The sequence below is a fragment of the Helianthus annuus genome, chromosome 17 (genome assembly GCF_002127325.2).
Source record: "Helianthus annuus cultivar XRQ/B chromosome 17, HanXRQr2.0-SUNRISE, whole genome shotgun sequence".
In the NCBI taxonomy this organism is placed as follows: domain Eukaryota; kingdom Viridiplantae; phylum Streptophyta; class Magnoliopsida; order Asterales; family Asteraceae; genus Helianthus; species Helianthus annuus.
Window position 1 is genome coordinate 31,041,880 of NC_035449.2, and position 26,683 is coordinate 31,068,562.

At 36.0% G+C, this 26,683-nt stretch overlaps 3 protein-coding genes, 1 long non-coding RNA gene, 1 other non-coding gene and 1 pseudogene across 7 annotated transcripts; 1 reads left to right on the forward strand and 5 right to left on the reverse strand.

Annotated features, from left to right (window-relative positions):
• Positions 1-1,178: 1,178 nt before the first annotated feature.
• Positions 1,179-4,628, reverse strand: LOC110889097. 2 transcript variants are annotated; one of them, XR_004886529.1, is made up of 4 exons: positions 4,169-4,628; positions 3,594-4,081; positions 2,614-2,695; positions 1,179-1,620 (listed from the first exon to the last, which is right to left on the reverse strand). XR_004886529.1 is itself a non-coding variant. In XM_022136599.2 (4 exons), the coding sequence occupies exons 1-3, from the start codon at positions 4,249-4,251 to the stop codon at positions 2,685-2,687; spliced, it is 552 nt and encodes a 183-aa protein (XP_021992291.1). In that variant the 5' UTR covers positions 4,252-4,628; the 3' UTR covers positions 1,179-1,620; positions 2,614-2,684. The 2 variants fall into 2 exon arrangements, 1 of the variants encoding a protein (XP_021992291.1); XM_022136599.2 differs by having other exon boundaries at positions 3,594-4,051.
• Positions 4,629-6,448: 1,820 nt separating this feature from the next.
• Positions 6,449-9,669, reverse strand: LOC110891552 (protein FAR1-RELATED SEQUENCE 5-like). Its single transcript, XM_022139258.1, has 9 exons — positions 9,648-9,669; positions 9,106-9,180; positions 8,849-9,004; positions 8,543-8,769; positions 8,203-8,474; positions 7,913-8,108; positions 7,319-7,630; positions 7,110-7,223; positions 6,449-6,937 (listed from the first exon to the last, which is right to left on the reverse strand). Exons 1-9 carry the CDS (start codon positions 9,667-9,669, stop codon positions 6,449-6,451), a joined length of 1,863 nt encoding a protein of 620 aa, XP_021994950.1.
• Positions 9,670-11,081: 1,412 nt separating this feature from the next.
• LOC118489546 lies at positions 11,082-11,200 on the reverse strand. The gene has a single exon (XR_004887567.1). It is a non-coding gene; the product is annotated as a U5 spliceosomal RNA (small nuclear RNA).
• Positions 11,201-13,259: 2,059 nt separating this feature from the next.
• Positions 13,260-15,888, reverse strand: LOC110891553 (annotated as a pseudogene).
• Positions 15,888-25,497, forward strand: LOC118489154. The gene is made up of 2 exons (XR_004886530.1): positions 15,888-16,108; positions 25,456-25,497. It is a non-coding gene; the product is annotated as an uncharacterized LOC118489154 (long non-coding RNA).
• Positions 16,331-18,515, reverse strand: LOC110889098 (ribosomal RNA-processing protein 14). 2 transcript variants are annotated; one of them, XM_035986810.1, is made up of 3 exons: positions 18,430-18,515; positions 16,747-17,904; positions 16,331-16,421 (listed from the first exon to the last, which is right to left on the reverse strand). In XM_035986810.1, the coding sequence occupies exon 2, from the start codon at positions 17,830-17,832 to the stop codon at positions 16,750-16,752; it is 1,083 nt and encodes a 360-aa protein (XP_035842703.1). In that variant the 5' UTR covers positions 17,833-17,904; positions 18,430-18,515; the 3' UTR covers positions 16,331-16,421; positions 16,747-16,749. The 2 variants fall into 2 exon arrangements, with proteins under 2 accessions (XP_035842703.1, XP_021992294.1); XM_022136602.2 differs by lacking the exon at positions 16,331-16,421 and having other exon boundaries at positions 16,500-17,904.
• Positions 25,498-26,683: the final 1,186 nt, after the last annotated feature.

The window sequence follows — 26,683 nt, forward strand, 5'->3', positions numbered from 1 at the left end:
TAGGGACTATTGTGTAAAACAAATTATAGCAAGGGATTGTTGTGTAAAATATAAAAAAAAATTACATTTATAAAGAATCTGCAAACATCTCTCTCTTAAATTTCTTCTCTCTATAATCTCTGAACCCATCTGTTTTACACACCAAACAGAATACATGATATGATAAATTGATAATGATATACCTTAGAATTGAAACCATAGAAGCCAAATCAAAACTAGTAGATTGTTGTTGATGATGCTTTACATACCCCATCTCTAAACCCGGCTCCGATCTCTCATGATACAACAAAAACGGGCCGGACTCTTCCCGGATCACCGTAGCAGAACTCACCGGCGACCCAGAAACCACCACCGGAGCCGACAAACCCACTAAACCCCATCCTCAAGATCCTTATTCTGCACTTTCTGAATGCTAATCACCCACCAAACCCCATCATCATGATTCTTAGAATTGAATCCACATAAGTTAAATCAAAAGCATTTAATTGTTGTTATGATGGCTTGATTGTTTGATTTGAACTTTGGTGCGGTGGTGATGGTGGGTGCAGTGGGCTTGCGGTGGTGGAATTGGTGGTGTTGTTGTGGATTTGGTGATGGTAAGTAGGTGGGGTGATGGCGAGGCTAGCTTGGGTGGTGTCGGTGAAGGTTTTGGGGGTGGTGGTGGGTAAAGTCTGAGAGAGTGAACGGTGGGGCTATGGTGGTGTGGGTGCAACAGCGGTGTGTGGTGGTGGTTGAAAGGCAGTGGTGGGGGTGGAGAGGGTGGTGGTAGTGGGTGAAGGGAGAGATAAGAAAATATATGAGAGAAAGAGAGTCAGAGAGAGAGAGAAGATTTTTAATATTTATAATTTACTCTTTATTTCTTACACAATTAACAATTAGCCCCTTAAATATCAAAGTATTTATTCAATAGTCCCTAGAGAGCTATAATGACAAGAATATCCTCATATGCAAGACACATGACCATATTTAACAAAAAAATTTGACTTAGTTAGGGCTAAAGGACATGGCGTGCATGATTTTCAAACATTAAGGACAAAACTCGTCAATTTTAAAGACAAAGGACACCGCCTGCAATTTGGTACAAACATAAAGGACAAAACTTGTAATTTACTCTATTTATAACTATGACATGTAATCACCAATGCATATGTCATACTACTAATGTTTCACTTATTAACGATATTTCCACTATATAAAATTTCAGCCCCTTTGTGAAATAACAATGCATACAATATACTATTAAATTTATACGATACTGCAACCAAAAAGTTTGTATTTGATGTTTCACATAATTACAAAAATGTCATTGCATATTATTATTTTAAATCTTAAATATTGAAAACCTAGATATGGTTCTTTATGTGTTTGTTAGAATTGTAAAGGGGAATTGGCCTGTAATAATCCCACCTAGACCTTATTGGCCATTAATAATCCCACCTCAGAATATCCCCCCCACCAGTGTCACACCCCGAAATATCAGAGCTGGCGTGACTGGACCGGTATCTTCATTGCACAGCGGAAGCAAATAAGCTAAGACTTCTAGCAAGTGAACGCCGCTAAGTACTCGAATCCTGTGGGGTTCTCCTATTCCAACCGTTCCGTAGTTTTGAAAAATGCAACCTGAGAAAGAACATGCGAAAAAGTCAACATAAAGTTGAGCGAGTTCATAGTTTGTTTTAGAAAGATTTTAAACAAATCTTTTTGTATACCGGTTTAAAAGCTGTGGAGAAAATTTAGTAAAATCAGTTTCTTGGCATGTTATATGAAAACGGTGGGTCTAGCCCACAAGAGTATTCGTGCATTGCACGAGAGAGAATGGGCCGAGCCCAAAAGAGTATTTGTAAGCAGGACCAACACGTCCTCTTACTTGTACATAAGTTGAAAACATTATCAAAGTTTGTAAATACATGTATTATGAGTTTGCGTCAAATGAATATTAAAAACATTTGAAAGTTATAGTGTTGTAAGTTGGTATGTAAAGCGTCTATGAACATGTTGATCATTAATGTTTCGCGAGGACATTAATATATGCGACGACATAGGAGGTACTCAACCCGCGTAGGCAATTTAAGTGTCGAACTCTCGACGCTGGACACAACAGCACTCTAAGTGGTCACCCATGGACCGTGAGTGGGGCTCGCCCGTACCCATTAGATCTAACCTTTGTTCCTTGGTCCTCAAAAGGATTAATGGCACCTCAGTTACAGCCTATGCTCACATGATCTAAGAGTTCATTCCATAACTTAATCATACCTAAGTTTGACATGTATTTCCCCCGAAAGTTGTGAACCGAAACGTTGAAAGAAAAGGGGGACATGATCTCACTGAGTTGTCTCGTTTTTCGTACGCAGGCCAACCCAGTTCCGTTGTAGTAACTAGGACATTCCCGTCACTAGTCATGAAAATCATGCACGTTTTGTAAAACCGGTATGTTTAGTATAAACCTTTCGTAAACCCTTCGAGTTCGTTGAAATTCATTTGCAACATGGTTTATAAATATGTGTTTTCGTTCATCAAAATATTGTTTGCTTTTGCAAAAACTTGCATGTCTTTCCACCCCCGAAAACATTTATAAAAATGTAAAACAGTAAAAAGTGGGGGTTATGAACTCACCTTGACATTCCTGGGCAAAGCTAGCCTTTCCGTAGTGTTGTTCCAAGAACGTGTATTTAGCTAGCGTGCAACTACGACATTCCTACGAGGGAACACTTATGAGTTTTCTAATAAAACAACGTAGTTAAACTACGTGTCCGAGCTCTACCGAATCGCTGACTCAACGATTCTACGAAGGAAGGTAAAGATGAATAATGTGCGTATTCGAAATGTTGTACATGATACGGTAACATTCCGTTGTAGTTTTCGTAGGATGGAAATAAATAAATAGATATACATATATATATATATATATATATATATATGCTCGAAACTTGATGTTTGAAATGAATATAACAAATATATTCACTTTATAAGAATTCGGATTCTAGGTGATCTAAATAAATATAAATAATTATATTTATTTTACATGATTTTCGTATACTAAACGTTTGAAATATATATGAATTCCGAATTCCATCGATTGAAATAAATATAAACGTTATATATACATTTTTATAAAAGCATATGAATTAACGACCTTTGAAATAAATATAAACAATTATATTTATTTTATAAAAAAAATTTCGAGTCATCGTTGACTAGTAAAGCGTTCTTGTCGAGATATTATAAATTCACTTCCTACGTAATAAAACGTCGCCAAAAGAAAGATACTTCTATATTTATTTTTATAAGAAACCTTGGAATTCAACTAGTGTCGTTTTAAGCTTTAAGTACGTTTTGGAATTCGGGTTTTTACGAAAATCGGACAGAGTTTCTTCTGTTTTTGGAATAGCCCGACAACAGTTGTCGTTATTTTGTCAAAATTCAACAATGTCGCAAACAATATATTTAATCAAGATATACCAAAACTTTTCGTCAAGCATTGTAAAAATATAAGAACCAATCACTAAATATATTCGGTTCGAGCTCGGTTTCACGTAATCTAAACTATAAAGTCTACAACTAATTAACGAAATTTCGCGTCGATTAAATGTTACCGGGTCTCGTGAGTTGACCGAGTGTTGACTGCTGTTGACCAAGTGTTGACCCGTGTGGACTCGGTTTGACCGGGTTGACCCGAACAGAAACTAAGTTGACCCGTTGACCTCCTTGACTCGAACCTGAAACCCGAAACAAATCCACTTGAACCAATTTCTGACCCAATTTACTGCAAGCTCGAACCGAAACCATAATTTGAACCGAATCTTCTTGTAACATAATCTGAATCCGCAACCTTGAATGGAAACACAGAACTCCAAACTGAACCTGAAGAAGCTGAAACATGTCGGACTCGTGGTTGACCAAACCAACAAAGATCCGGAGCCCAGAATAACACCGCCACTGCCCCCGCGTCGTCAGTCGGCCAGAACCATATCTGAAACCCGAACCGAAACCCAAGCCGACAACACCTCCTCCGCCGTCGACTGCCACCCCCGTCATCAACGTCATCTTCAACCTTTAGCAAGTCATCACCATTGTCAACAACCTAACACGAATAACCAAACGGCCGGAAAAAATATGGATCTTTACAGATCTGAAAGATAAAGATGAAGAGGAATCACGGATAGCTTACCGGAGAAGAAAGCTGGAGCCAAGACTGACGGAGCTCGTAACACCACAACAGCCGCCATCAAAACACCACCGCCTCCACCACATTGCCGCTGATTTGCGGCGTTTCTGGACGACGGTGCGACGGCTCCGCCATCGACTCGCTGTCGCGCCACCGTGAGAGGTGGCCGGCCCCGATTAACCTTCGCCGATCTCTCTCTCTCTCTCTGTCGTCGTTATCTATGGGCCAGCTGTCGCTCACCACCACCACCCGACGATGGTGGTGGTCCGTTTCATACATCGAAGAGGGGGGGGGGGTATAGGTGTTATCAGAGGAAGAGAGGTGTAGGAGGTAGGTGTGCGGGTTTGTCGGAGTCGGCACCGGCCGGAATCCCAAGCTCCGGTCATCTTGTTCGAGAGAGGAAGAGAAAATCAGTTGTGTTGTTCACGGCTGAAATAAAAGGAAAGGAGGAATGGGTTGGGTTAAGATGGTATGGTATGATATACATGTATGATGGAGTTCGGATATATTTAAATCAATGATGGTATGGGGTGCCATAAATGAAGTATGGCTTTTACTTTGACCCATTACCATGATGGCATGATCCATGTAAAATATCTAGACAAAGAAACTTTTTATTTTATATACATATATATTACACCATTTTGATCACATGGATCTTTTGATGCACCAAAGTTTTGGACAAAAGTCCTATGTAACCACGTGAGTGGATTTTGTTGAGTAAAAAAAATTGGCAACTTATTTTCCTACATCCACACAATATGGTGGATAGTAATTAATATCAATTCAATCATTTCCATAATTTTTCTTTCATCAAATCACCATACCTGAGTCAAACGAGAGGGTATGGTCTCAAGAATGGTCCAACACATTTTTAATTATATATATAAACCATACTAATAAAAAATTTTAGTAAAGATATAAGATATATGACACAAAAGTCCTCATCATCAACCACTAGTGAGTAGGTGATATGGTGTATGCCAAAATTCTGTCCATCTTTTATACTACTCAATCCAGATTGGGTATAGAATAGTCATTGTGTCTAAATCTTGCTTTCTAATAATATGGAATTTGCATCGTCATCAATATTTAGAGGTGGGAATTGGATTGGGTGGCCGATAACAATTCAGTTTTGCGATTTAGGATGCTAAATGCAAGAATTTGGGATGTTTCAATCGAGTGTTCGTAGAGTCCGAGTGAGTTAGTATTGTTCCCAGGCGATAATATATATATCTAGGAGCATACGTGTTTGAAACTTGGAAGCGTTATAATGTACGCTATAATGGAATCGGGCATTAACCCTTTAATATCACACAATATAATCGTATGAAAACTCAAAATAGAATAATCAAATTTAGAATTTTTCGTTTTGTTCATCATCAACGTTCGCGTTATCGAGTTGTCTTGTGTGTGTACCGACAATTGTTTGAAAATTACCATCTTGCATAATCATGTAAAAAAAAATTATACAGCTTTGCTAGGCATTATAGACGTGATCGATAACGCACACAACTAATAAAAATAAACGTGATTAATTAGAAGTACGGATAATGTCGCTGATTTACGAGTTGTCACAACCAGTCTCACGTTTCACCTATTTTTCCTACAATGGTCCCCCGTTAAAAAAAAAACTTAACGAAGTTAAGCTTTTTTCCAAATTACAAACAGATTTTTTAGGGCTTTTGATCAGAACGATAATACGAGTCCATTGATGTAAAACTTACTTCGAAATGGTGCTCCAAGTGACCTGATTTTGGTTAAATGAAAATTTAAACACCCGAATTGAAGCGCCGATTTCATCGTTTGGAGCATCGTTTCAAGGCAATTTTACATCAATGTACTCGTATCGTCGTTCTAATCGAAAGCCCTAAAAAAACTGTTTGTAATTTGGAAAAAAGCTTAACTCCGTTAAGTTTTTTTAACGGGGGACCATTGTAGGAAAAATAGGTATATTGTTCTATGTATAAAACGCAATAACAATATACTGTTGTTATCATAAAACGCAATTAACCAAAACAAGCTGATATTTATGAAGGATATCACAAAGCGCAGTAACAAAAAAAGATGAAACCTATACATCATAAAACGCAATGACAAATTTTTTTTTTCTTATTGATATCTGATTTTGACAGAATTTGTATACATAATTACATTGCATTGCTAGAACCTATAGCATTAGAAGAAACCTTATCTTTACATGTGCGACTGTTATGTCCTTTTCCACCACATACACGGCACGATTTCTGGATCTTTGATGATTTCTGAATTGCAATCTCATGATTAGACTTGATCCTTTTTGTACACCGCATCTTTGGTCCTTATTTTGATCGGGACACGAATCATTGAATCTGATTTTTCTAAGTTCCCTCCAATATCAGCAAATCTTTCTTTGCGACTAGGAGGCGGCGCAACAACCATAACCTCATCCGCTTTATCAATATAACTTTTAATATGATCCCTGTAATGACACAGCTCATTTAAATCGCTAACCAGCCTATTAACCACATACTCATTTGCAACAACGATTTCTCCATAAACTTTATCAATTTCACTATTCCTACCAATTTCATCAAACCGAATATTGCAATGATTTGATCCAATTGAAACAACATCTCTCATCCATCTTCTATGAACATATCTTCTAGGAAACTCAGTTATATCATCATACCGTAGAACATAAAATATATGGCAGCACAATATATCAAATTGTTCAAACCGTTTGCAAGAACAACTTATACTTAAACCATCTTCTTGTTTGTTGTATTGCACCTGTAAATAAGATTAAAAAGCTATATAAAATTAGTGAAATGTAATATAAAACGCAATGAATAATAAATATAATACAGATATAAGTATATGATCATATAATGATAAAACGCAACAAAAGATGGAAAAAATAAAACGCAATAGATATTTAAAACAATATAAATTTAAAAAATACCTTGAAAAAAGATGTGCACGGCTGTTTGAAATCCTTTATTTCAAAATATAGAACATCACCAACAGTATCAAGAGACTTTGATATACACTTTGTAATGGCAGCATCAATTTCAATCTGAATATCCTTAAAAATTATTTTGGTATATATTTCTGATGCTTGTTTCTCCAATACAAAGTCCTCCTATGCTCATGCCTTTGAATATCCATTGCAGTCTCAAAATGAGTGAAAAATTCAACAAGTGTATATCTTGGATTGCAAATCTGACCAAAGAAGTAATTATCGCTTTCACATCTTGACGTAGTACGCATAAGACCAGCCAAATCCTCTCCATGGTAATAAGCGGGAATCCAATCAAATCGAAGATCGTACATATCTTTTAACCACTCATGATTTTCCAATCCAAAAGTAGACATTATTGAATGCCACTCAGTTTCAAAATCTTCTGGAGTAATAGTATCATTCCAAACAACATGAGTCATTCTTGTATTAAAATCAATGTTTGCTGACAAAATAGGACCAACCTGAAATAAAAAGTAATAAAATTATTAAACATAAAACGCAATAATTTAAAACCCAATATATTGAAAATGATAAAGATAATGCATTGATGGTAAAACGCAATTGTTTTATAATTATATTGATAAAAATGTTTGGGGATCTTATTGTATAATACATAAAACGCAATAATAATAAAACAATATAAAATTGCAATTTGTTATATCATAAAACGCAGTTAATACCTTTGTCTTCACTTTCTCCCATATATGTCACATACATAACATATGCCTACTTCTTGAAAGTACATCCTTAATAGCTCTTTTCATTGCAGCATCTTGATCAGTAACAACAACTTTAGGCTCACTTCCAAAAGCATTAACAAAGCACCTTAAACGCCATCTATAAGAATCTGCAGTCTCCGAACCAAGTAATGCACCACCAAATGTGACATTCCTAAAATGATTATCAATACCAGTAAATGGTACAAAAACTGAATCATACCTACATAAAAAACAAATTAAAAAAGCATTAGAAAAATTAGAACAAGATATATAACGCAATAGAATATATAACGCAATAAATGAAAAAAACTTACTTGTTTGATTTATAAGTAGCATCAAAACCAAATATGTCACCAAACACTGTATAATTTGTTTTTGATTGCTCATCAGCCCAAAAAAGCCCTTTCAATCTTCTATCTTCACCAATAACATAATCACATGTGAAACCAGGACAACATTCTTTCTTCCTAATAAGACGCCTAACTACCATTTCTGCATCATACTCTCCGATGTAAAGATTCAAATCCCTTCTATAATTCTTACAATCAACTTTACTAGCACCAACTTCACCAAAACCATTGTTTTCCTAATATTGAATGTTTTAACAGGTCCAATATTGATTGCAGACAATCCAGATATAAAACTTTCTTTCACATAATCGATACTTCTGGCAGCCGGCAAGAAATGAATATCTTCATCTTCAACAAACATATGATTATGTTCTTCTTCAAAGTAGTAGATTTTAAACATATTATTGTTCTCTAATATTAATTTCACATGAGCATTGCACCAAACTCTTTTTGAACCTCTATTACGTCTAACAATCTTTTTACTATTCTCAACTGAACCAGAATCTATTTCTTTGCTAACATGAAATCTTTCTTTTGAGCAGACAATATATCTTATTTTCACTAAACCACCATCATTTTTCCAAGAGGTATTTTTTTCTTGCAGAAAAACCTGCAGCAAGTGCATATCTCTGATAAAACGCAAAAGCCTCATCAAATGACTTAAAAAACATTCCAACAGCAGGTGTAATGGATCCACTGACTTTAGGTTTGAAAAACTTTCTTCCACTGTTTAAGCATACACGTTTCTCCCACTTGGAAATGTTATCTGAAACAATTAAAAAAACTATAAAACTCAATACCCCTTACATAATAATGTTTTTAGTGATAAACCTAAAAATATGTTAATAAAAAATTAAAAATACAAACCTTTAAAGTTTGTATATGAACTAATATGGATAAAAGCATAAAACGCAATACGTTCAGTAAAACGCATCATGTGATCTGAAACACTTAACAAATAATCATAAAACGCAATACAACTTATATAATAATGTGTTTAGTGTAAAATCTCAAAATATGTTAATAATAATTTAGAAATACAGACCTTTAAAGTTTGTATATGAACTATTATGGATAAAATCATAAAACGCAATACATTCAGTAAAACGCATCAAATGATGAACAAACAAAAATTGTACAACAATGACAGTTATAGCTTTATATTACATAAATCTTAAATTAAAAGTTTGTATGCATATAATTTAATTAATATCATAAAACACAACTCTTCACTAAAACGCAATAAATGATGAAGAAACAAAACAAACGAATTATGTTAAATTATACAACAATAACAATTAAACTTATGAAAAATCAAATATTAATAACAGAACATGAATTATAAAACGTAAAACAATGAAATTCGAAAAAAATAACAAAAATTTACTCAAAATTGAAGCTAAACATACCAGCAGAGTCTGAAGAAGACATTGAAGTTATCGAATTGACGAACGAAACAAGATTAACGTTTGAAAAGAGGTGAATTTGCGATCGATGGCGATTTAGGGTTATAGAATCTTCAATTATGTTATGAGAGTGATGAACTAAGAAGAGAGGTAACATAATCTATAATCGAATTAGAACGAAGATATGATAATGTAAAAAGACGAAAAAGCCCACGCGTCCAAAAATTTAAAAAAAGATGATGAACGGCTAAGATTGCTTCCTATACTTCCTAGCCAAAATAAACTTCCTATTTGATCTTTTCCCTATATATATATTCAAAAAAGATAACTATATCGCCTTATATTCTTGATCCGACCCGGTCCGATGTAACCGAAAGCGATCCTACTTGAACGGACCAAAACAATTATTAAATAGCGATAGACAAACGACCCCTAGTAATTTCTGCACAGCATGGAAAAATTTCTTAGGTCCGACTTTGCTTGACATTATATGCCCATTGACTCTGTTCTAATAAAAAAAATGGTTTTTAGTTTAGAAAACAAACTGCTTCAATATCGCTTAGTGCCGGGATTGTACCTGTGGCGTGATGAACCGAATAAAACCGACTCCCATCTAACAACGTCACTACCGGTATCAACCGGTATTTGTTATACGCCTTTAATCCATCTAATATTTTATTTAAATTGATTTTACACTATTAACTTGAATTCGTTAACGTTTTTTTAATAAAGTTGAACACGTAATCGTGCTTATTTTTTTCATTGACATTCCGATATAAAATTTTAATCAAAATAGAGTAACTTTTTGTATCGTAAGCCATATGAGTGCCAGTACGGCAGTAGCATAACGGTACCATGACGAACCGATCACCTGTACTGGTATTGGTATTATTGGACGTATCGTAAGCCATATGAGTGCCAGTACGGCAGTAGCGTACCGGTACCATGACGAACCGATCACCTGTACTGGTATTGGTATTATTGGAACCGGTATCAGTTTTTATGGCTTACGGTCGATGTGAAACACTTGTCGATTTTCTTTTGGACATATTACGATTTTAATTTTTATATTTTTTCTTTCGTTATTAAAGTGAGTGCCGGTAACGTAACAAACCAAATCGATACCATTAAATTTCCACTGGGTGCGAAGATCTACTTCTTTGGGGAATGGATTTTTTATTTTTAATTCAAAATCCAAACCGAAAATTGAGTTTTATAAAACCCAAACCGATCAACCGGTTCAGTTACTTGTCGTTGGCAAAACTATATTGACGTTTGCACATAATGTTTTCGTGAACATACTGACTGGTTTGCTATGCTATTCATATTTCATAGCTTGTCATTATAGATAGTTTGGTAATACAATCATCGAAAACTACAAACATAGTAAGAGTCTTGCATAATATAAATGAACTTTAAACTTAAAGATTGGTTGGAGCCCTTTAATATGAAAGGGACTCTCCAAAAATAGGCGTATGCCACTTAAAAGCAACGAGCACACGGTATTCTTTAGTAAAAGGCGAAAGAATAGTTCGCTTTGTGCTCACTGCATGGCTGCGTGCCTTTCAACATACCACCTGCTTTGCTTTAAATAGTGAATTCTCTCTTATAACTTCACCATTCCTCCGATGTGGGACACACTTCTCAAAATCTGATAATATTATAATAAATTTGAAAGCCATTTTAAACAAACGATTTTTAAACCATCATACCTTTCTTTTACACATACATACTCATTTAGAAAAGAAGAGTAACACTAACAGTGATTTCATAATTAAAAAATGCAATTTATGTTGATGAAGAGAAGTGTAAACAAAAACTCAAAAATACAGATTATTTGAGTGTCCTGAGTCTTGCAATCATAACCCTAAAGATAACAAACAAGTGCATTCATGTCCCTTCTCATATGCCAACCATGTCACTGCACCATAATATTTCCTCATGACAACAGATTACTACACTGACAAAAGTAGTTATTCAAACCACTAAAAATGCAGAATATAATATCTTGTTGGCTCAGCAATGAAGTCATGGTTAATTCGTGGTCTACATTCATGGATTAATGTCATCTTATTTGGATCCATTCTTGGTAGTTGTCGACGCACTTCAAGTCTTCTTGTTATTATCTACCAAGAAGCTTGGCTGCAGCCTCAACACTAGCTTCATGGAATTTCCTTACTATTTGAAGTGGTATGTTGGTTAGTTAGACAAGCAGTTAATATAATAATATGTTCGCAATCATGCCACATATCACATCAAAAAAAAAAATCTTTTTCGCTAAATGATCCAGTGGTAGTTGAACAGGATTGTTTGTGCTATACGGTAGTAAGTACAGTCCATTGGATTGGATTGGCAGCAATCAACTTCTTAGGAGGGTTGTTTACGGGTGCGCCACTGAAACTTTTTCTGTCAGAGTTTCTTGTGCTTTATCATGTAAGAATCTTCTCAAGTGGTGTTTTCTGTTTAAAAGCGTGTGTTTCTAGAGTGTTCTCCAACCACTAGTAGTTGTCTTCGACCTCACGCCATAAGGTAACAGTCGCCCTTTGAATTTCTACATATTCACTTGAAGTGTTAACGAGTTGAGGCGAAAACAAGAATTGAGCTTCATCACCCTCTAAGTTCTTCTGTATTCCCTCTAAATCCAGTAGATTTTTAAACAAGACTTAAGAGATTGTTGTTTTGTGTGTTCTCGGCCTTTTGCGTGAAATGATTTAAAGATTTAGAAATGCCTATCAATGTTTCTTGAGTAGGCCGAATCCCGTTCTGAAGTTACAGAACATAACCGTTGGTATTGTCATTGGTTGATGCAACAGATACAGAGGATAACATTTCACTCAGTGACTTCCATCAATATGAACAATGCACTACCATCATGTTGCATGATACAACAATTACTTTCTTAAATATACTCCAGAGGGTTATGTGCCTCGTCTGAGTCGTCTCGACCCATACATACAAACAATCACAGTCATGGTGATAAGATAAGACTATATCTTGTGATTTAATTATAAGGTACACAATGCCCTGCCACGTAACTCACCCTTTAACTATCATGTTGTGTTTTTTTTAACTTATAACTAAATGAAAGAAAAGAAAAAATTGGTGATTGGTTGAGGTGCACATGGGCCCCATCTCTCTTCTCCCTCACGACTATTAGGGTAACACCTCCCCTCTTGGCACTATGGCGTTTTGGTGTTTGGCACCGGGTGAGGTAGCATGGGACGCCAACCGACAACATGCAGCGTAACAAGAATGACCAAACCTATGACATTTGCAGCAAGTTCCTTGTTGTCAACATTTTAGATTGAGATTTCAAAGAGGTTGCAGACCAGATTCTGGTCAGTAAAATAAATCAATGACCATGACTTAAAACAAAACGGACAGTCTTTACCGAGGACAACCACCTGTTCAAATGTTCCGTCACTACAGACTTGGTTTGGTTTTATATTTGTAGTTGGTTGTTATAGTGAAATAACCACGGTTTTTCCGTTATGCATTAGAATTCAATTAAAAATACCCTTACAAAAATCACTACAAATTTAATAGAACTTGGAATAGAATAACCAGAATTGAAATATAATTAACCATTAAAATTCAATTAAAAAAAAAAGTAACAAAGTAACAAAACCTGCTTGAACTAGTTCCAGAAAGAAAAGAAAAGTAACCTTACACTCTTACAGCAGTCAAAAAAACAAAAGTGTTGTCTAAGCAAATTCAACAATAATATATCCAAAATTTATCTTCCAAAACTTAGGAAGTCTTTGGATCACCATAGATTTAGACTGGCAAGGGCTCATCACCAAGCACAAGTGGTGGCATGTATTCTTCAACTTCTTTGGGTGGGAGTGCGACCACATCATCCTTAGGCATATGAATTACAACATTGTCGGGCAGCGGTGTCTTGGGCCCAAGCTTGCCAGTCGGGTCCCAGTCAAGCATGATCTTAACCTTGATACCAAGAACACCCTGTTTGATATTAACAAATTCAGTTAATTCTTGAAAATGTCAGTCAAAACGCGTCAAGTCAATTCCTAAACCTGTCTAAGAAGTACATGTCTGACAGCAGAGTCAATATACTCCTTGACTGGCTGACCAGATGATACCATGTATCCATCCTTGAATTTCATTGACTTTGCACGCTGAGCCCTAAGCTTTCCACTAGCAATCACCTGAAAAAAGCGTTGGCAAATATAATAAACATTTTAGCATCACTATATTAGATGCGAAAATTAATAAGCGAAATCATCACTAATGAATTATTCTTTTCATTTATGAACCGACTTGGTTTTCTTGTGAACAGACATATCCCTAACTTTTTATAATGCTTAATATTAAATCAACATGCTGTTGTATAAATTAATGTGACGGTTCGCATGGCGGATATATGAACAAAATAAATTATAAATTAAAGTGTCATGACTTTTTTGCAAGGGGTAAAATGGTTCGGATGGAAGCAAATTTTTTTGGAAATGTCTGGTAAATTTCTACTTATGTTGCGACAGAGATGCGTGTTTGTTTTAAAGTTATAATTTTTATTACATTACTTTCCCAAAAAAATTGTTACCATATATTTTATTAAAATCTTTAAATGGATTTAGTGAAAATCTTGATAAACACAATAAAACCGTCGGCGCCCTCGGTTTTTAACTTACCAAATAAACCATTTATTTATGCCACTGCTAACTACTCCATTCCAATTCTCCATCACAACCACCATTTCATCTTCCAATGATTCATCGGACGATGGCCTGTTCTTGGCTGGAGTCTGCCATTAAAAGTCGAAGCCCGTCAAATCCAACCGTAAACTCGTAGTCTGCTGAAGCAACGGAAACCGCATGGATGCCGCCGTGCTCGGTCATCTTAGGTTGGCCGGAATCTGTCGACCCTCCATCGCTCAATCGTGAAGTCCTCTCTTTCTTTTTCTAAGTATTGAAATGCCTCGTCTTCTCCACCAAACCACCGCACCGCCACCATAGCCTGAACGCTGACCCATTGTCAGAACCGGACACCACCATAAAACCGCCAGCGCACAACCACATCTCTCTCTCCATCATCATCGGTGGCCGGCCTCCATGGCCAGTGCCGGAAGTCTGTTGGTTCGAACGAAGGGCAATTTTGTATTATGTACCAAATTGATAAAGCGCATAAGCAAATTGATTAATTGCATGTATTACTGAAGACAATGAGGAAGTTTAAAAAAAGATCTTTGAACACTAACAAAACAGGAAATAGAGAGAAACCTGTATCGATCTTCGTTCGTTCGTGGGTATTCAGGGGGAGGCAAAAAACAGTGGTGCGCTGTAGACAGGAGAAAAGATGAAGATAGCGGTGGCGGAAGATGAATGATGGTGGGGGTTATATAGTGCATGAAACGGTTGCAAACGGGTGGATTGTTTTGACGCGCCGGTTTGGTTCTTTTCAAAAGGTGCATGAGTTTGGTTGCTGAAAGTAAAGTGACGACGTCGAAAGACGCGTTGGTTTGGATATTTTGCCGGTTCCATAGTGAGTTTGATTGTCAAATGTAAAGTGACCATGTCCAAAAGGTGCGTGGGATGGAATATTGTCACTTCAACCGTTTGGTAGTTTCATGCGGGTAGATGAAACGGCACAATGGATGGGTGATACCTTAAGTTGCTAATTGTATTATATAGTAATAGTAATTGCTTAAAGAAATAAAAGAAAGATAACCATGTATTTACATACCTCACACCCTTTAGCTCCATTCTCCATAAAAACCTTAGAACACCATAGCAAGCCCTGCGAACAGCAAGGCCTCCAAGAAGCTTGTAACGCAAAGACTCAACCTGAGCAATAGCACAGAGGCCTCTGTTGTTAACCCTTTCAGCATAAAGCTCCACACTGTTTTCTGGGAGCTTAAATCTCTTCTGAACAAGTGATGTCAGCTCCCTGATTCTCCTTCCCTTCTCACCTGCACAATCAGGTTTAATATCCCATTAACCAAAGAGTTATTATTATGTCTAATAAAAAAAACGCAACAGTTTTTAAATAAATAAGAAAAAAGTACAATCAGAATTTACCAAGAACGTTCTGGGTACGGGTAGCCCTGATTATAATAATCTCCGTGCGCATGGGTGTAACCCTAACTTCAACACCAGAGTATCCATCTTCTTTCCATTCATACAGCTTGTGTCCGATATTCCTCTTACCTCCATAACTCCAATTGACCACGATATAAGAATTGAAAGTGTGGTCGACTTATATTGTGACCCATACGCGCTTTCATGATGTTTTAACAAAAATTGGTAGCACCAAACATACGTAGATGAGTACATCAACCGTGTAAATTACACCACAAGTGAAAGATAATGGATTACCAGCAGTATACATTTGCGTATGCAGTGGATAGTGATCATTTAAGGCCATTTGTTTACTAATAATCTCGATTTTTGCCATATAGGTGATAAGACTATACGTTGGCCAAAAAACTGGTTGATAGGAATCAGGTTACGGTAGAGAAAAAGGATAGATCTAAGATCCGTTTGTGATACAGAAACACCACACAAACAAACAATAGGGCAACGGATTTCAAACCAAGGATAAACACATATACACCACCACGGTCTAGAACTTGGGTCTAAGAACACCATCCAACTTGCCATGGATGAACTAGCATAAACACGCATCAATCTAACTCACACTCAAGATAAATCAACACAAAAAAATAGTCATTCATAAACTCCACCGTCTTTCATCAACGATAAAAATCGATCACATATAGAATGGAAAGACAACTACTAGTAACCCACGTTCAAAATTCTGAAGAAATAAAAAGAATGAATGATTACAATTGCAACATTTCTAGCAATCGGAATTCAAAATTCTACAAATTCGAGATGGTATGAAAAGAGTTACGGACATTTATGATTAAAGAAACTCAGCCTATTGTGTGCCCCGAATTCATTCAAAATCAGGCTACCTTTTCCCTGTTTTTACCAGGTCTTAAAAAAATGCCAGACTTCAAGAACATATAGCTTTAGATCACACTCTACTAATGTAATTCCCATCATCAAAATCAACTTAAAAACTCCATGGTTAAAGCAAAATACAAAGAAAATTCCAAACAAGGATAAAAATTTAGCACCTTTTAACCACTTTTTTCACCGATATATCCTTCTTTTCGGCCTTCAAACCCAGGCCTCATGAGCTTCTTCTCTCTCTTAGCAATCTTCCTCGCTTTCTTCTGGTTAGCCCTCTCTTCTATATTCCCTCTTCTCTTCGCCTGCTTCTCTTCCTTCATCTTCTCCTGCGTCTCCACCCTATCCTTCCATTTCCCCGCACTCTTTTCCCGCCTCTTTTTCTCCTTCTGTAAACTCCTCTTCAAAAGCTTTGGGTCATCATGAACCTTCACTCCCATCGCCTTTTCCGTAGCAGCCTTCCACGAATGCTTTTTAGCCACCACAACATTTTCTTTCTTAGCTTCATGCAGCTTCTTCGCTTTCTCCAACTCTTTCACTTTCGAAGCCTTTTTCGCTTTCTTCCTGTTTCCATCTTCGTCTCCCAATTTCACTTTCCCGAATTCAAAATCGGCCTCGATCTTACCCTTTCCCTTACCACTACCACTGGCATCTTTATTGTTACTACCACTGTCTTTATCTTCCCGTTTACGTTTCTTGTCGGTATAATTATCCCTTTTTCTAACCTCGTTCATTATCATTGTTCGTTTCCCCTGGCCTCGGTTCGCGCGAAGCATTTCAAGCTTATGATGCAGTCTCTGTTGTAACTCCTCATATGTAACAGACTTGTGACTGTTACTGGTTTCACCGTCAAACTCCGATACCGGTTTCACTTTGATTTCAATTTCTTCCTCTTCGTCGTCGTCGTCCTCTTCGTCTGAATCCTTATCTTCGTTTGCGTTCTTACTGATGCTTTTCTTTAGAAGATCTAGGGTTGTGGTTTGTGATTTCTCCGGGTCCAGACGATCACGCCGGGATTTCTTGATGTTTTCACGCGTTTGTTGTTTAAGAGACGCTTTTTTGCCTTTGCTGAGACCTTGAAACCAGGGTTTCGAATCTTCATCGACCGGAAGGTAGAACTTTGCGGGGATTAATTCGACTAGTTTGTCAAAGAACAGAGCATGGTCGTGGATTACGGTCTTAAGGTCAACTGTGGTGGTGGCTAGAGCAGTAGAACAAGCGGAAAGTGCCTCCTTTTGCAGCTTCTTCTTCATTGTGAATGTAAAAGATGATAACAAGAGGACTTCTTGTAGCTTTTCTTATCTTCAGGGGCACAAGGCTGAAACCTAGAAACCATGAGAAAGACGTTAAAGTGATAGCATCTAAACGTCTATGCAAGGAATCATTAAAAGATATCACATATTAACAACACTGTGAATCTATATATAAACAAGATGATGTACTAGCATCCTCCTTTTGCATTACTGTTGCCAAAACTACCAAATTACATTTATTCTAAACAGTATTCACAGTCATGTTACTTAAACTGAAATCAATAATCCAAACATTGATATCCATTCAAATTTGTAAAAAGGAAAAATTAAAAATAATAACCGCATTTGACAAGACACGAGCAATTGATGAATGCACAACTAATACACAAATTAAAAGTTAAAAGTGATGGTTTATCAACATAAGCAAGATGTCACAAAAACACACAACAAAGCATGTTATATTTAGTTATAATTAGAGCACCTATGAAGCAGATAACTAACGCAAAAATAAGGTAGTTTCATCATCAATACGAACAGAGATTCATCTTAGAGACCTAATTATTACCAGAAAAATTAACATAGAGACGTAATTATTACCAGAAACAATAAGAAATGACAGAAGAGCAGAAGAAACCCTAACCTTAAAAGAAGAAGCAGACGATGAGGAAGAAAGAAGAGACGAAAGTGGTTAGGTAGTTAGGGTTTAATATTGTTACATTCGTGGGTGGAATGGGCTTATGACCCGGACTGAAACCATATCAAATAAGCCTGTTTTCGGCCCATACCAATTGACAATTAATTAAGGTTAATACCCGGGTACGGGTATGACCAGGTTTTGAATTTTCGGGTATTGACAATACCTAAATCGGGTCCGTGTATTGGCTAGAAAATCCAAACCCTATGTACCTGGGTTCGGGTTGGGTTGGATCGGGTATTGGCCAGGTATGTAAAAGAACCCAGGCGGGTATTCAAAAAACTCGGATGGGTATAAACATGAACATTGTGGTTTTTTTATTTCCAACGTCATTTTTAGGTTTATAAATATAAACTTTAATTATTTAAAACTTTAATGTAACAAGATTACATGTTACATGGAACTAGAATAATCAAAGTGCATACATTTCTAAAACCCGAGTATAAATCAGGTACGAAAAAACCCGGGTTCGACAACTAATGAGAATATGCATACCCGTACCCTACCCTATGAGTAGGGTCGGGTTCAGGTTTTTAAAGCCCGGTTTTTTAATACCCAGGTCCGGGTTCAGCTTTTTGTGCACCTCTAAATTGCATATATATATATATATATATATATATATATATATATATATATATATAGGGAAGGGCTATATAGATACCCTATATATATAGAAAACCCTAGAAAACCCAACCTCCCGACATTTTTTTTTTTTGAAAAAAATAACACATGTAATATACATGTTTTTAAGAGTTTTGGGCCAAAAAAATCAAAAAAGCGCCGAAGGAATGATTTAAAAAAAATCAGCAAGTTTCTGTCTTTTGTGCCTAACACATGTTAGGCAACCGGACAATGCTGAAATTTGTTTATTTTTTTTTTAAACATCCCTTTGGCGCTTTTTTGTTTTTTTTTGCCCAAAACACTTTAAAACATGTATTTACATGTGTTATTTTTTTCAAAAAAAATGTCGGGAGGTTGGGTAAAAATGGGGGGAGATTTGAGTTTCGAGAGTTTTCTAAAAACTTAAGGGTTTTCTGTCTAGCCTTCCCTTATATATATATATATATATATATATATATATATATATATATATATATATATAGGGGACCGCTAAAATGAAAACCACCTCCAGTTGTAAGAACTGCGTGAACCACTTTCTAGCCATTAGATCAAGATGATGAATGGATGAGATTAAAAGTATTAAAAAATAATATTAACTATTTTTTGTCTTATTATGTCTTTAATATTTTAATTGAAAAGGGTATTTAAGTAAAATTACTTTTTTTGTCTTTTTATATATATATTATATTTAATTGTCTTTTTGTCCTATTCATTAATTACTTTTAATTACTTTTACTTTTTAAACATAATTTCTTTATTAAAAACATTTTTAAATTCAGATTTTTTTAAAAGATTTTTATACTTTTACGCGCCGTTTTTTTAACGCCGTTTTTTAACGCGTCGTTTTTCTCGATCGGCGTTTTCTTAACGCGCCGTTTTTTTAACGTCGTTTTTATGCGCCGTTTTTAACGCCGTTTTTACGCGCCCATTTTTTTAACGCCATTTTTAAGCGCCGTTTTTTAAAGCCGTTTTTTACGCGTCGGTTTTTTACGTTAACGGTTTTTTACGTTTTACGCGCCGGTTTTTTACGTTAACGTTTTTTTACGATTTACGTGCCGGTTTTTTACGTTAACATTTTTTACGTTTTTACGTTTTACGCGCCGGTTTTTTATGTTTTACGTTTTACGTAAAACTTTTTACGTTTTACGTAACACTTTTTACGTTTTATGTTTTACGTTTTACGTAAAACTTTTTACGTTTTACGTTTTACGGCTAACGTAAAACTTTTTACGTGTTGTGTAAACCTTTTAACGTTTTACGTAAAACTTTATACATTTTACGTTTAAGGTTTTTACGTTTTACGTTTTACGTTAAAAAGTTTACATTTTACGTTAAAAGTTTACGGTTTAACTTTTTTTTTTTTTTTTACAAAAACATTGTTACGCAAAAAACGAACGCACCCAGAAATCGTAAAACTTTTTACGTTTTACGTTTTACTTTTTACGTTTTACGTAACACTTTTTACGTTTTATGTTTTACGTTTTACGTTTTACGGCTAACGTAAAACTTTTTACGTGTTGTGTAAACCTTTTAACATTTTACGTAAAACTTTATACATTTTACGTTTAACGTTTTTTCGTTTTACGTTAAAAAGTTTACATTTTATGTTAAACGTTTACGGTTTAACTTTTTTTTTTTTACAAAAACATTTTTACGCAAAAAACGAACGCACCCAACAACATCAAAACAAAGTGTATCTCGAAAAAAACGGGGTTTGGCTCAGATTATCCGATAAATCAAAAGGCTGCAAAAGTGGGGTTGCAGGTTCAAAAAACCTACCCTCCGCCAACCTTGCCGCGCCATCGTCATCAAAATCTAGTTTTTTTTTCATCATCGCCGCCTAATCTAAACAGATCAAAACTCATGAGAATCAAAGCATACAAATGCAACAAAGCCCACTAAAACTGAAACTTTGATAACTAATGTCACAAAACCCACCAAACCTGAAACATTGATAACAAATGCAACAAAACCTCCATCGTCTTTTGTATATGCCAAGAATCAACAAATGCAACAAAACCCACCAAAAAAATCTAAACTTTTCAACAACAAACTGAAACATTGATAATAAGATTTTAACCAGAGAGATGAGTTTGAATTCAACAACAAACTGAAACATTGATAACAAGATTTTAACCAGAAAGATGAGTTTGAATTTTCCGGCGAGGGTGGCAGGAGAGATGGTGGCCACGACGGTTCGTTTTCAGGTGATGGTGGCTGGACAAGACCGTGGCTGTCGCAAAGGCTCCCACCAACCACCGCCCCACCACCGCCTTCCGCCTCTTCACAACTACCACCAACCACCTCCCACACCACCGTCTTCCGACCAACCACCTCGCACAACCGTCTTCCACCACCGACCCACCACCGCCTTCCGCCGCTGCTGCCGTTTTTGTGGTGCACCGCCACCCAAAGTGATGGTCGGATCTCTATATCGTTGTTTGGGGCCACCGGCATCACGCGCCGTCACCGCAGTTGGGTGGCCGGCGATTACTGTGGAGACGGAGGGGGGTGTTTCGGCAAGTGGTTGTCGTCAGGAACATGGAGGATGAAAGAGGGGATGAGAGGTATTGGAAGGTTGCAGGTTTTTGTGGTTCTAGATGAGAGAGATGAAATAGGAGAAGGTGTGAGATATTATAAAGGTGTGAGATATTATAAAGAGAGAGAAAGGTGTCAGATGCATTAAATGGAGAAAGAGAGGGATTTGACATTTGAGTTAAATGACCAAAATACCCTTTGGGTTGTCATATTTTGATTGGTTGAGAGTGGTTCTCGCGGCTCTTACAACTGGGGGTGGTTCCTATTTTAGCGGCTCTCTCTATATATATATATATATATATATATTTATATATATATATATATATATTTATATATATATAATGATTATAATAAAAGAGTGTTTCTAATGCCACATGTCATCTAATTATGATAAATTAACTCATCTAATGCAACATAGCATTTTTTCATCAATTTAGTAATAATATTAATAAATATCTAATAATCTAATATTTATAAACATATAATAACAAATAGATATAAATATCTAACTCTAATAAAAGACCTCAAATAATAGCACATGACATTTTCTCTTTCAATTAATTAATGATATTATTAATTCATAATATCTAATTCTAATTTATGATTAAATAATATATAAATTATCTATGATTTTATTATTTCTTAAAATGGATAAGCATATGGTTTTATTTACTTTATCTGTTTTGTATAAATCAAGTAAAAATATAATTAAATAATATGTTTACCTTTGAAAAAACTAATTGCTATTATCTAAGAAATATGGTATTACGTTATTAAAAATATTTTTTTTAATTATACACTCGGATTTGAGTGTATATTTAAATAGTGAAGTGAAGTGATTATTTCAACTAAATGGATGAATTTATCTATAAAATCTATTAACTCAAACAAAATTTAATTAACAGATAATAATATTATTAATGAATTTAAAGAGAGAATATTATATGACACTAAATGAAATCTTTTATTATAATTAGATATACTCATCACAATCCATCTCGAGCGCCAACAACTCTATCTCAATTAAGATTTAAGAGACTTCTCATTATCATCCAAAAACTTTAAAGAAACCTTTATGTGTTCATCAGTTTTTTTCTAATTTGTCTCATTCCCCAAGAAAAGGATGAGATTTAAGAATTTGCTTCACATTCTTTATGTATAATAACATAAAAATATAAATATAATTACAATATATATATATATGTATGTATATATATATATATAATTATTACTAAAGTAATCATCATTATCATCATACTCAGTAAATCCTACCAATAGCAAAGCTAAGGTAGGGTCTGAGGAGGGTAAGATGTAGACAACCTTACCTCTACCCCGTAGGAATAGAGAGGCTGCTTCCAGTGAGACCCCCAGCTCGATAGTAGTTTTGCATCAAGCGTTGGATGGACATAAGGCACATAAAACACTCAGCAATTGAGACAACTGCCGATTAGTGCATGTACCCCATTGTCTTTCGGCTATCAACGCCACCACATGATGCATGATTAACCACCCCCCTCTTTTAACGTTATTTTCACGAAATTAGTAAAATAACGTTAAAATTAGTGCACTTTCACTTTTGTCCCCCGAGCGCTCACACATATATGTATTATATGCGCATACTGCAAGGGGGCGATTATTACTAAAGTAACAAATAAATATAAAGTATTTGCTTAAATGCGTCATTTATAGTGAGTATTGTTATTCTCTTTAACTTGGTATGGATAGTTCATGTTAGGGTAATATGTTTTTATCAAAATTTATAATTAACATGTGCAATATCAAGAATAATTCAAAATTTGTAATTATTCTGTTTTTCGAATACAACCAATCTTATCATTCAACCCGTGTAGAACACGGGACTGTAAACTAGTATATATATATATATATATATATATATATATATATATATATATATATATAAGGTCACACTTGGGTTGGGTTCAACCCAAGATAAGACCCAGCCCGCAAGACCCAATCTAACCCATCTCTAGCCTCTGCTCTTATAAAGGAAGTGTTTCCTTCTTTCCTCCACCTCTCTCTACTTGATAGGGTAGGGATAAGGGCTCTTTTAACGGGTTATCTTCGTGTTGCAGTTGCATATCAAATTTGGAAAAAAGGCTAGATATAAAACGGCTTCAGGGGATATGAACCCGACAACCAATGTTTCAACTATACGTCAAGGGCGGATTTAGCATATGTTGAGGGGGTGCCCGGGCTACCCCTCCACTTTCTTAGCAAGGTTCAAAAATAATCGCCCGGGTTCGTATTGTCAGTGCTTGATGCAACAGATGCAGAGGAAAACATCACACTCAGTGACTTTCATCAATATAAAAACCACATAACTAAGACCGTGGGGTATGGGACGGGGTTTGGGCGTGGGTTGGGGGAAAACGCCCAAGCCACCACCCCGGGTGGGCTTGGGTTGGGGCGTGGCCCTTGGGGCTTGGCTTTCAAGTCGGGCGTGGGGCGGGGGAGCAAGCTGATATGGCGGGCTGTGAATGGCCAATTCAAACTAGCCGTTGGCTAGCCATTGGCCTAGCCGTTGGGGTTAGTTTAAAAAAATTATTTTCCTTTATAAATACCTTACCATATTTAACATTTTTCTCACACAATATCAAACGTGTACGGGTACTACCTAGTTGATGGGATTTACCCAGAGTGGGGGGTTTTCGTAAAATCGTTCACAAGACACGGTACCGCAGATCCAAAGAGATTAAAGTTTAACAGGGTCCAGATGGCTGCACGTAAAGACATCGAGCGAGCATTCGGTGTTTTGAAGAAAAGGTGGCGAATATTGGCAATGCCTTGTCGACTATGGGACAAGGATCAGATTAGAAACGTGATGTACACATGTATCATTCTTCACAACATGATTTTGGAGGATGAAGGTAGAGCGGTCGTAACCTACTATGATGATGATGACCCCCAACCAGGTAACGTAACAGACGGAGATAAAGCGGCAATTGATTTTTTTATAAAGTCAAGGGATATACATCACAACCTTCGATCTGATTTGGTGGAACATGTTTCAACGATTCCTGGGTTCGAAACCGACGAAGACGACGAAGAATGATAGTTTTTTATTTTGATAATTATTTTGTATGTTTATTTTAATAATTATTTTGTATGTTTATGTAGTTTTTGGTTATATATATATATATATATATATATATATATATATATATATATATTAAAAAAAATTGATGTGGCTTGGCCACGCTAGCCAAGCCACGCCCACCATACCCTCTTCAAAGTGGGTTTGAGACTTGAGTTTTGAAATTCCACGTGTTAACCGATGCCCCAACCTAAGCCCCAACCCAAGCCTCACGGTCTAAGATTACCATCGTTTTGTGTAATAGTAATAGTGTAATACAACAATTACTTTACGTAATATAATCCAGAGGTCTAGAAGGATCTTCTTCAAATTGTGTACAAGGGCTCTTGATTTAGAGTCATTAGACTATATGTTGTGAACTTGTGATTTAAACAAAAAGTGCATGCCGATCTGCAATATCTCTCCATTGGAATAAATAACCAAATTTAAAAATTAAAATATAATTAACCATTATAATTAAAAAAAATTGAACTAGTTCCAGAAAGAAAGAAATGTAACCTTACACTCATACATCAGTCAAGAAAACAAAATTATGTAAGCAAATTCAACAATATTTGAAAAACACATAAAAAAACTAAACTACTAGAATAACACAAAAAGCTACAAAACAAAGCCATGAGGAACGTCGGCCAAAAAACTGGTTGATAGGAATCAGGTTCGGTTGGTTAAAAATCTAGAATTCAATTGGAATGGTAGAAAAAAAAAGGATAGATCTAAGATCCGTTTGTGATACAGAAACACCACACAAACAAACAATAGGGCAGCGGATTTCAAACCAAGGATACATATACACCACACCACCACGGTCTAGAACTTGGGTCTAAGAACGCCATCCAACTTGCCATGGTTGAACTAGCATAAACACATAACAATCTAACTCACACTCGAGATAAATCAACACAAAAAAATATTCATTCATAAACTCACACCGTCTTTCTTCAATGATAAAAAGCGATTACATGTATTCGGAATTCAAAATTCTACAAATTCGAGTTGGTATGAGAAGAGTTACGGACATTTATGATTGAAGAAACTCGGCCTATTGTGTGCCCCGAAGTCAAAAGAAGGAATTAAAATCAGGCTACCTTTTCCCTGTTTTTACCAGGTCTTAAAAAATGCCAGACTTCAAGAACATATAGCTTTAGATCACACTCTACTAATGTAATTCCAATCATCAAAATCAACTTAAAAATTCCAATGTTAAAGCAAATACAAAGAAAATTTCAAACAAGGATAAAAATTTAGCACCTTTTAACCACTTTTTTCACCGATATATCCTTCTTTTCGGCCTTCAAACCCAGGCCTCATCAGCTTCTTCTCTCTCTTAGCAATCTTCCTCGCTTTCTCTGGTTAGCCCTCTCTTCTATATTCCCTCTTCTCTTCGCCTGCTTCTCTTCCTTCATCTTCTCCTGCGTCTCCACCCTATCCTTCCATTTCCCCGCACTCTTTTCCCGCCTCTTTTTCTCCTTCTATAAACTCCTCTTCAAAAGCTTTGGGTCATCATGAACCTTCACTCCCATCGCCTTTTCTGTCGCAGCCTTCCACGAATGCTTTGTAGCCAGCACAACATTTTCTTTCTTAGCTTCCTGCAACTTCTTCGCTTTCTCTAACTCTTTCAGTTTCGAAGCCTTTTTCGCTTTCTTCCTGTTCCCGTCTTCGTCTCCCAATTTCACTTTCCCGAATTCAAAATCAGCCTCGATCTTATTGTAACATCCCGAAAACGGGTTTGGTAATCAAACCACGTTAATAATACAGGACGGGTAAAATACAGTTAGTGGTAAAACTTACCTGGTAAATTATATACAAATTCTTAAATTTGCAATTTAGTTGCAAATAAATAAATAGAATAAACTAACTAGGAATGACACTAACCTAGTTAGTTG

Excerpts from the sequence above, each read along its gene's own strand:
- LOC110891552 (XM_022139258.1), bottom strand. The coding sequence starts at position 9,669 with ATGTCTTCTTCAGACTCTGCTG. Across the intron at positions 7,224-7,318 it reads TTTTCACTCATTTTGAGACT|ATTGAAATTGATGCTGCCAT; the intron begins GCAATGGATATT and ends AAGGATATTCAG. Across the intron at positions 6,938-7,109 it reads CGTGCACATCTTTTTTCAAG|GTGCAATACAACAAACAAGA; the intron begins GTATTTTTTAAA and ends TCTTATTTACAG.
- LOC110889097 (XM_022136599.2), bottom strand. The coding sequence starts at position 4,251 with ATGTGGTGGAGGCGGTGGTGTTTTGATGGCGGCTGTTGTGGTGTTACG. Across the intron at positions 4,052-4,168 it reads GGCTCCAGCTTTCTTCTCCG|GTTGAAGATGACGTTGATGA; the intron begins GTAAGCTATCCG and ends GACTTGCTAAAG.
- LOC110889098 (XM_035986810.1), bottom strand. The coding sequence starts at position 17,832 with ATGAAGAAGAAGCTGCAAAAGGAGGCACTTTCCGCTTGTTCTACTGCT.